General features: G+C 36.9%; 1 protein-coding gene across 2 annotated transcripts in view; it reads left to right on the top strand.

Annotated features, from left to right (window-relative positions):
• The window catches only part of PLCB4 (phospholipase C beta 4), a 188,117-nt gene extending 186,642 nt beyond the window's left edge, over nt 1-1,475 (top strand). For both annotated transcript variants that reach the window (XM_063316134.1, XM_063316143.1), the window contains one exon: nt 500-1,475. In XM_063316134.1, the coding sequence (XP_063172204.1) occupies nt 500-588 (89 nt within the window). In that variant the 3' untranslated portion in view covers nt 589-1,475. The remainder of the gene's footprint in view (nt 1-499) is intronic.
• Nucleotides 1,476-11,221: the final 9,746 nt, after the last annotated feature.

Genomic DNA, 11,221 nt, shown 5'->3' on the forward strand with positions numbered 1-11,221 from the left:
CTGCTTGATGTGATAGTTTTAATTTGGACTGCAATTCTAATAATAGTTTGGACTCTAAACTATTGAGTGCCCTTTCTATCTCTAGTCTATACAATGTGAAAATCATGCCCACAAGTAATCTACAGAATATGTTGTAATTAAATCCATCTTCAAGCAATTCCTGAAGCCCTGGTTTACTTAATCACTGAATGGCATTTAGCTGGAGGATCTCTGAAGTCATTTGGAAAACTCAGTTGTTGAATTATTCCATCTCGGTCAGTATTTCAAAGGAGCTGTACTTTTTGGTCAATGCATTGTGTTCCATATTTTTGCTTATTTTTCCCATACCTTTTGGTTTGAAATGCCATTCACGTGCCATAAAAATTTTAGGATTGTTTTCCAAAAAGAGGCATAGTTCTGTAATAGCATCTGCCCTAAATATTTAGATTTGTATAGTGAAGTATTATCCTCCCACCTCCACGTTCAGTCCTGCTAACAGTCCAATTCTCCTGCTTTGCAGGCCAAGGAGATGCAGCAGATGGTGAAGCTAGAGGCAGAGATGGACCGCAGGCCTGCAACAGTGGTATAAAGCTCCAGTACACAAACTGAAGTCTGAGACCTTCTGATTTTTTTGTCTTTGAAATGCTAATTCACTGAGGATTGGAAGATGGGGTCTCTTCTGCTTGATGCCGTGTAGCAAATCTCTGATGAAGAGCTTGGGTTTTTTTGGAATACTGTACTTTATTTCATTTTTCCACATGAGACTCTCCTTCTCAGAAGAAAGCATATGATTTTAAAATCCGAGAATGCTGCCCTTAACATGATGGTTGTCTTTATAAATATTGCAACACCCATTTCTGTTCTTGAATCGTTTATTCTTGTTTGACTTGCCTTGGTATTTCATATTACTTTTTGCCTGGGCTTCCTTGACTTTGGAAAGACAGCCAACTCCTGTAATTTCCCAGAATCAGTCTACATCCTGAAAGAAGAACCTCTGAAGAATGATATTTCGTAAGATTTCCCTTCCCCTCAAAAAAACCCTACCTTGTCATACATTTGACATAAGTGGCTATCTTTCTAGGAAATTTTGCTTTTGCCATGAGGACTACTTGGACTAAAATGTTACCAAATGAAGTGTTGCAATGTGGAGTGCGCCTTTTCCAGATGTTTGTTTCTCCATTCTATTCTTCTTCTGTCCCCTAGTTCTTCATGTTTTCCTTCCAATGATTGGTCTGCATTATATGGACACTTGTTATGCCCAGTCCTAAGAGGGCTGTTTTAGAGGATATCCTATTCCTTGGTCTGTATCTCTGGGTTTTTTCCCTCAAAAGATATTTTATACTCTATAAACCTTCAGAATGTATAGTGCCACTTTGGCTACATAGAGACAGGCTCTGTAGAGATATAACCAATATCACTATATGATATTGGGAAACTCCCATCTATAAAATTTGTAGACTAGGTAAACATTCACTATTAAAGCTGTGCGGGTTATTTCTGTGTTCAGAATTTCATCATCAGCAAGTGCCATGCTGGGCTGGATATGTCTGAATTGGAAGTGGTAGTTTTGTAAAATCCTGTTAAAAGGATTGCAAAGCAGCTAAAGACTGTTCCTGTGCCAAACTGGTTCATAATGAAGGAATTGTATTTTAGGCACTCTAACCAGAGTTTACAGACTACCTAAAGGTTGCATTTCAATCAACTTGTCACCAGTCCCAAATACTACTGTTCATTGTGTTCTAAAATTTAAATAGTGTTTGGGAGGAGGGAGTTGTAGCTGTGAAAATGTAAAGTATTTATACACATGCAGTCACAACCTTGTGGAATATCACATTCCTGTAGCAACATTGACAGTAGTAAACAAAACTTCTGCTTGCATGTGGTACAAACACCAATTCTGACCAGTGAATATTGTATGGCCACACAGTCATTCTCTTACTGGTAAATAAATACAGAATCAATGTATAATACAGGATATTTGACTAACAAAATATAAGTATATATAAATAATATATATATATTTGTGTATATGAATTATGTGGGCATTCTTACAAGTCGAGTTGAAAAGAAAATTATGTTAATTTAATTTTACACAATATATTTATGCAGATTTTCAGACTTTCATATGAGGAAATGATCCTTTTTATGTCTGTTAGATAGCCAAATAATTTGCTACAGTATTAATGTGCACGTTCTCAAAGTCCACCTTAGTTACAATGCAGAACAGTGGACGTCAACCTTCTGCTTGGAAGTGTCCATGTTATTAACGTAAGCAAGACTATGGGAAACGGGTAGTTTAGAACAAAAATCAGATAACTGATTTCAGTAACACTCAGTACTGATCATATTGTTGTATATGCGTGTACAAACTGATTCAAAATATTCCTAAAAATGGCATAAGGAGATAATTATGTAATTGTCCTGAGATACAACTTTCAGATTCTCTAATAAAAAACCTTCAAAACAAAGTCAGTATCTGATCTTGTGGGACAAAGTATTCTGGTGTGTGTGTGCGTGTGTGTGGTAGAACTTCCTGAAGCAAATATTAAATTTGTCAGCCTGACCTGCTTTGACATCCTTATAGTTTTAAACTGTATTCTTTATTGGGTTACAGATGTCTCACTAAAGAAAACTAGCTGGCTTTTACCTAATTGTACTTTTTATGGAAAACCTATTGATCCTGCTGAATCCTATTTGAGAAATACAATAAAAAACAAATTTGATATTCAATTACACCAGTAACATGCTTTTCTTGACACTAACTCTGCATCAACAAGTACTTACTGCATGGCATATACATGGATCATTTTCCCTCCATGCTGTTAATTTCTTTTGGATTAGACTGCCTTTTTCCAACCTTTGTTTCTGCTGTGTTACACAGCAGCTGTCCTTGTGACAATTAACACTGCCCTGGTCAAGCTTTAACAATTCTGAAATAAGTGATGCTCACTGACTTCCATTGTGAGGTCACAGTCAACCTGTTTTATACTGTATTTTTTATGTGGGTCACTGAAAGTCATTTTTTTATTGTGGCGGCAGAAAAATATATTTAATAAATAATTGTTTCCTCTGTGCCATTGCCTAGTAGCATATTGGAACACAGATATCAGATTAAAGGACTGAAGATCTCACATTCTACAATAATGGTATAATCAGCAGGAGTTTTCTCTCTTCCAGACATTATTCAAATTTAATTCCTATTTGTTTTGATAGGCTATATTTTCCTATGCCCCATAGGATCAAATCCTTGAATGGTTGTGCTTTCCTCAAGTACCACTTCTAGAAATAGAATTCAGCATATTACATAAGCATGGTTTCATGGTGTTCATATGTATATATTCATTCTACAGTACAGGAACCCTTTTCTGTTTAGGTGATGCCTGATTAAGACTGTTGGCGTAGGGCACAGCTCTTCCATTGAGAATTTCTTAACTTAAGAATCAGATCTAGGAGTCCATTCCTTTTTCTGTCTTCCAAAGCTCCTGGGGAGTTGGGGGCGCCTGTCAAGAATAGGCTGTGGCATTAACTGCTAAGGGGGGAAAGTGGACTCAGAGGAATATTGGACAGACACATCTTCTGCAATCTTCCTCTTGTCCTCTAACTCCCAAGATCTCAGCTCACTTCATCGAGCAACATTTCTGATCTCTGCATTCAGTAGGGTGGGGTCATTTTGTGCATAACTCAAAGGGAAATGAAAAGTTGGAAAATTAGCTTCTGCCTTCCCCCTTCTATGGGGAGATCTCTTTAAGTAGCTCCATGTTTGGGGGGTTAAAATGACATATACCAGCATTCCTGTGCTACCCAGTTAGCATCCTAGTCTTTGATACTGTCATGAGTACTGATGGCGAGCTGGAAGGGGCCTCTATCCAGGGGGGAAACACATGCGTAGTACTGAGGAATTAAGCAGCCATTCAAAGAGACACAGATCAGACCCGCCTTGACTTTTGGGGTTTATCTGTCTGGGTTTTTCCCACGCTTCTTCAGTTTGTTAGGATTCTGTTTTATGTAGCAGTAATAAACACTAGAGACCTACTCCTTGTCTTAGCGTGATTTCTGACTGTTAGGACATCACTCCTAACAAACTGAAGAAGTGTGGGAAAAACCCAGAGATAAACCTCAAAAGTGCAAATGCATCCTGGGGGAAGTAGTCCTCTCCCCCAGAAATAGTGTAGGTGCTTCTTTTGTATAGGAATTGTCACACAGCAGTCATTCATATACTGTATATACATATATTTACTGTATATGTATATATATATAATTTTTCTTAAAAGATTTTTTTAAAGAAAGATAAAAACTAATACAAACTAATATAAAGTAAGAAAAAGAAATAGAAAAGAGAAAAGATACAAAGAAGTAGCTTTCAATCTTCTTTACAGCAGTTATAAGTACAATTATAATTTTACCTCTTACTCTATGGTTACAACGTATCTCTTCTATAATCTATCCTGTCTAATCATCAAATCCCTCTTTTGAGGGAGATGGGTGGTGACGAAATTTGAAATAAATATAAATAAAAATAAAATCGTAAGTTCATTTTTTCCTGCTTCACACAAAAAGTCAATAAGGGGTTTCCAGTCAGCAATAAACGTAGATACTGCCTTTTCTCTGATCAAAGAAGTTAATTTAGCTATCTCAGCAAGTTCCATCATCTTCACCAACCATTCCTCCATTGTGGCTAATGCGGAATCTTTCCGTCTTTTTCATACAATAATCTCGCTGCAGTTATCATGTACAAAAACAGAGTTCCATAACCTTTTTCCACCTGTTTGTCCAACAATCCCAAAAGGAAGACCTCTGGTCTCAATTGTATATTAATCTTTAAAATCCTCTGAATCAGTGTATATATTTGAATTCAGAATTTTCTAGCTTTTTTACACATCCACCAAACATGATAAAATGTCCCTTCTTGTTCACATTTTCAACATAAATGTGAAGTGCCTTTATATATTCTAGACAATTTCTCTGGTGACATATACCAATGGCACAGCATTTTATAAAAATTCTCTTTAAAATTATAACTGTAAACTTCAATCCTTTCAGCCACATACTTTCCCATTGTTTATTTTCCGGTAACAGAGTTAGCAATGTACTCAGGAAGGCCAAACAAAGCCACGGCTTGCCTGCAAAGTCTAAAGTTGGTCCAAGGTTCAAGAGCCAGGTCTAAGGTTTCAAGAATTTCCTGCAGAGGGATCGCACCTGAGCTAGACGTTGTTTCCAGCCAAGAGAACAGGGTAGCCAAGCCGCTTATATAGGCTGCAGCCAACTGCCACTCACCGGAATGTTTCCTCCGTTGCTTGGCAATAACCTAACAGAACCTCTGCTCTGCCTGCCTTTCTCCTGGGCCATGACGCCTGACCCACACCAGGGGCAGACTTGAGTTGTCCTTGGCTGTTCCAGTTCTAAAGTAACATTTTTCCCCCTTTTGTTCTGGCCAGTGTCCTCTACCGATTGACCAATTTTCCCACAGAAACTATCATACTTCATCAACCATTCTGCCAATTACCCAGCCTGGTGACCTCTTGGGATAAGCAGAGCTGCTATTGGCCATTTCAAGTCAGTACAACATGTCTCCTCCTCTCCGGTCTTTGGGCGCTGTCCTCCATGGACTTTCTATTTTGAGCAACAAGAAAGTCTGCTTCTTTTAAAGCCCCAACTTGGAGATCAGGACCAGCAACTAGTCCTCTCCCCCAGAAATAGGTGCTTCTTTTGTATAGGAATTGTCACACAGCAGTCCTTCATATACGGTATATACATATATTTACTGTATATGTATATATATATACTTTTTCCTAAAGATTTTTTTAAAGGAAGATAAAAACTAATACAAACTAATATAAAGTAAGAAAAAGAAAGAAATAGAAATAGAAAAGAGAAAAAAGATACAAAGAAGTAGCTTTCAATCTTCTTTACAGCAGTTATAAGTACAATTATAATTTTACCTCTTACTCTATGGTTACAACGTATCTCTTCTATAATCTATCCTGTCTAATCATCAAATCCCTCTTTTGCGGGAGATGGGTGGTGACGAAATTTGAAATAAATATAAATAAAAATAAAATCGTAAGTTCATTTTTTCCTGTTTCACACAAAAAGTCAATAAGGGGTTTCCAGTCAGCAATAAACGTAGATACTGCCTTTTCTCTGATCAAAGAAGTTAATTTAGCTATCTCAGCAAGTTCCATCATCTTCACCAACCATTCCTCCATTGTGGCTAATGCGGAATCTTTCCGTCTTTTTCATACAATAATCTCGCTGCAGTTATCATGTACAAAAACAGAGTTCCATAACCTTTTTCCACCTGTTTGTCCAACAATCCCAAAAGGAAGACCTCTGGTCTCAATTGTATATTAATCTTTAAAATCCTCTGAATCAGTGTATATATTTGAATCCAGAATTTTCTAGCTTTTTTACACATCCACCAAACATGATAAAATGTCCCTTCTTGTTCACATTTTCAACATAAATGTGAAGTGCCTTTATATATTCTAGACAATTTCTCTGGTGACATATACCAATGGCACAGCATTTTATAAAAATTCTCTTTAAAATTATAACTGTAAATCTCAATCCTTTCAGCCACATACTTTCCCATTGTTTATTTTCCGGTAACAGAGTTAGCAATGTACTCAGGAATGCCAAACAAAGCCACGGCTTGCCTGCAAAGTCTAAAGTTGGTCCAAGGTTCAAGAGCCGGGTCTAAGGTTTCAAGAATTTCCTGCAGAGGGACCACACCTGAGCTAGACGTTGTTTCCAGCCAAGAGAACAGGGGTAGCCAAGCCGCTTATATAGGCTGCAGCCAACTGCCACTCACCGGAATGTTTCCTCCGTTGCTTGGCAATAACCTAACAGAACCTCTGCTCTGCCCGCCTTTCTACTGGGCCATGACAGATACCCTCAAGGGGTTCTCTGAATCAAGAATTGAGCAAAATTGTCCTATTTTCCAGCCCACAGAAAAAAATATGAGATTTTCTCTTTCTTACCTTCTGGGGAAGAAAAGAGAATATTTGGCCAGAACATGGTATAAATATTGCACCCTTTTTAATATAGTGGTTTCTCTCTCCCTCTTCCATTACTACTGACATTGACATGGGCACCAAAAGGGGTGGGCAGGTTGCCACCATATTTTCTGCTGGTGCCTTTTGCAACTGAAGTGTTGTGGTCACTTCCACAGTTTGGTTCTCACTTAACAGACAGTGGGAAACGGGTTTCTGTGCTGTGCAAATATTTAAAAGTAGTGAAGTAGCTCCTCCAGAGATTAAATGTGCCCCCCAACAGCCATCTATAACAATCTAATTCCACCCAATCTTCTGCGCTGTAGGAACACAAAAGCCCAGTCAATTTTTTTTCCTGTGGTTAGTTCTCCAAAGAGCTGGAAAGAGCAGCTGAAGAAGCCAGTTTTTCCTTCACAGAACTCAGAGGCCTGGTCTAGCATGGATTGATTGGAGATTTGACTGGGTTAGTGTATCATCAGTATCAATGATGATATTACCAAAATAGACTCTATGGAAGAGGAACATATTGCCTCTGCTGGCATGGTGCTCCACTCAAATGCACTCCCCACAGCACACACACACAGAGATTTGGTGAATTTATAATAGGTCTTTTATACAGAGGATGCCATTTTAATAAACTACATAGTGAAGAAAACAGGGAGTTTATTAAAGCAGCTTCTCCTTCCTCTTCCTGCTTTTCTTCATTTCAGCTCCTGACCATCTGTGTGAAAACAATTCCCCACATACATTAACCAACACATTAAGCACTCCACTGCTTGAACAAAATGTCTACTGATCTGTAAATGGCTGACATCAGAACCTGTGTTTCCTGCACCAAATGTAGCTATAAAAATGCTTCGTTTTAATGGCCTGTGCTCTGATGGCATTAGATTTCCACTCAGGGAATGAGAGTATTTATACTCAGAAACTGCTTGCAGGTGACAACTAGAAGAAAAGAAGCTTGCATTCAGGATGCTAAAAGCAAGATTTCGTTATGTTTTCAGCATTATGAACTACAAGATCTTAAATTTATGCTTCAGTTGAAAGTACAGATTTTTGTGAATTTATTCATAATTCCAATTCTTAGTTACTTTACTTTCTTGAGTATTCCACAATTAATATTAAAAATATTCCTTCCCTTGAAAACAAAGAACCTTCCTGAAGCGCACTAAAGAAAATGAAAATGAGAACAGATTAACTGTTCTCATCACAAGGTATAGATTTTCCCGGGATTGATGCATATTAAACTTCCATGATATCTATGAACTTCAGTTCTGATTGCTTATATAAAAATGAAGTATTCTAAGGTGTTTGACAACAGTAGTATCAATCCAGAGCTGTTTTTAAATTGGTGAATCTTCTTTGACCATAATATTATTTTGGTGTGACAGAAGCATGAAAATTACCTTCTTTCATTCTTCTTTAATTTATTACTGTGGTTTCTATGTAGATTTGCTCCAGCAGAGAGATTTGAAGTAGTCTGAATCATAGGTATATTACTATGGTTGGGGTTGGACTCTCATTCCACCATCTTAAATTAATCATATTCTCTTGGCCTAATCCTCTTCACATTGTTGTAAGAGGAAGAGCAGGAGAGAAGCAGGTATGTTTCTTTGAGTTCCTTGAAGGAAGAATTGAATATTAATTTTAAGGTTGGATTTAAAAGAACCATGGCAATAATCTGGGCTGAATACACGGGGTATCCAAAGCAATCTGAACACTCATTAGTGAATATAATTTCAACATCTATTTTTTTTGAAGAAAATAGGGCTGCTTTGCTTGTTCTTTCCCCCCCGTCATTCCTTCCTTCCTTCCTTTCAAAGAAAGGAATTGGCTGAGTCACCAAATTCCATCAGAGACTGAAAATTGCTAAAGGGTTATGATATAATAATGGTTGTCATTCACAACAATAGAGTATGAAAGTCCTGGTGCTCAGATGTGCTTCTCCATGGTTAATTTCCTTCTGTCCCATTTGCAGTACAAATTGGCATGGCTTGGAACATCTCTGTCCAAAGCTCTTGGCTTTCTTTCTTCAAAGCATTCTGACTTTAATGATTAAGGAGGAGCCTTGATTTGGCCACCACAGTTCCAAGTGGTAGAAATGGTAGTATTTATTTACAGTCTTTGAACAGTCAGCAATAGTATATACAAATACAACAAAAGCAATACTGTTCTAAGGAATTTTCTGGTTTCCTAATTAGCTTTGATGATTTGCAGTTTTATTTTTCAAGCATTGATTTTCTTTAAATTTATTTATTTCTATAAAAAGCATACCAAAAAAAAAGGGGGGGGGGATCACATATATTTTAAACAAAATCTAACCCTAGATATATAGTTCCATGTCATTTACAGAATTGTTAGCAGATCACTTAGCAATACTGAGCAATATTGTGTGCAGTCCAGATGTTTAAGTAGTTTTCCAAATGGCATTTCTGATTCCAGAATACTCATTCAAATACAGAAAGAGAAGCAAAGCCTTTGGACCGTTACTATATCAATCTCTTCGCAGTCATGAAAACATGCCCTTGTCGCTTGCATTGTTTCTGTTGATTTCAAACTGCAGATGGATTAAAGAAACATCTACAAGATCATTAAAAGTTCCAAGACAAACATTTTATGTGACATAATTAAAAAAAAAAATCTACCACAGTATTTCACCATGTCATATGGACAAATATGGCATTTTGAGCACCATACCACTAACAATAACCTGCCAATTTCTGTCACAAAAGAAACATAGGCACACAATGTACACAAAATGATAATTGTTGATCAGAATTTTTATTTTGTAGACATATGAAATATAGATGTCAAAATAATTCAGTTAAAATTAGAATATTGGACACACCAATTTTTTTGTTCCATGCTTCTTATACTTGAAATTTTAATTTGCTATACTTCAACGATCATGTATAAACATTTTTTTAAGATGTTCTTTAAAGCAGTATATATGTTTGCATGCATTTGATGAATTTCTGCTAAATTATTCATTTTAGATGCTGGGAAATCCTTCAAAAAGAACTATTGTGGGGTGGGGGGGAAACTGCTCCAAGGTTTAATAGGTGTATTGCATGGGAAAGCATAAATAAAGAGAAGGCATTTGTCTAGACATGAGTACCGTGTCAGATGGCTCTTTTCTGTTTTTTGTTTTTTTTAAATAATCATTTGGAATTCCTGAATTCAGGAGGGTTACACTTTTTTAGATACAATGCATCATTAGGTGATGATTATATGCCCCAGGATGATTAACTGATTATTAGTCTGTCTCATTTATTACGACAATAGCTAATTCTAACCCATTATATATTTAGGATCAATAAACTTCAAAATTCATTGAACTGAATTGTTGTCCTGCAGCTCTGGGCTGCAGTAAGGCTTCAGCTTCCTAATGGAGAAAAGCAAATGCTCAGTGGCAAAACATGGGGATGGGTAGAGGGAAATCTGGTTATTTTGTTTATAATAACAGTCTGAAGGCTTATTTTGGATTTTCACTCTATGCTAGATGTAACATTTATGAAGTGCTTGATTTGATGCCCTGATATAGTTTTAGGTCTTATAGCAATTGCTTTCTTCTACTGGCGAGTGCTCACACAGAACAAAGAACAATGTATTACACCCACAAAATTAAATATAACATTTTATATTTTCCAGTGTATACTATGCATCCCTACTTAAAAATAAATTCCACTGAGTTTAGTGGCATTTCCTCCCAGGTAGAAGCATAGCACAACTCCATAGCTACTGTATGTGTTTCATATTTGGTTGATTGGGATGCTCCCCAGAAAGATATGCACAGGACTGTAGCTTTAGAGAACTACATTTTCAAAAGCTATGTGCCTTTTTAAATTTCCATCAAGTGCCCTGCTTGGTGCAAAAGAAATTCTTTGGAAACCAAGGTTACATACCTCTAATATCTATGCTTTAGGAGAGTGGGTATATTGTAATAGAGATTTTAAAAATTAAGAAATATTAACAAGTACTTTAAATTTGGTCCTGAGAGTTCCAGAATATTTATTAGTAGTAATAATTTGAATAACACTTTGATTCTATGCACATGGATCCCATGAGTTTATACCCACAGGAGGGTGGAGTATGAGTCAATTTAGGGAGTGGTCATTGTGGGAAGGAGGAGCCATTGTACTGAACAAGGCTCTTTATATATCCTGGCTTACTGTGTTTCCCCATGTGTTGGTTTGTTTCCATGATCACATCAGCTTCCCTCAGAAAAATCTATGGAGATAAACCTCAAA

This window comes from Candoia aspera, chromosome 1 (genome assembly GCF_035149785.1).
Source record: "Candoia aspera isolate rCanAsp1 chromosome 1, rCanAsp1.hap2, whole genome shotgun sequence".
NCBI classification, from domain to species: Eukaryota; Metazoa; Chordata; class Lepidosauria; order Squamata; family Boidae; genus Candoia; species Candoia aspera.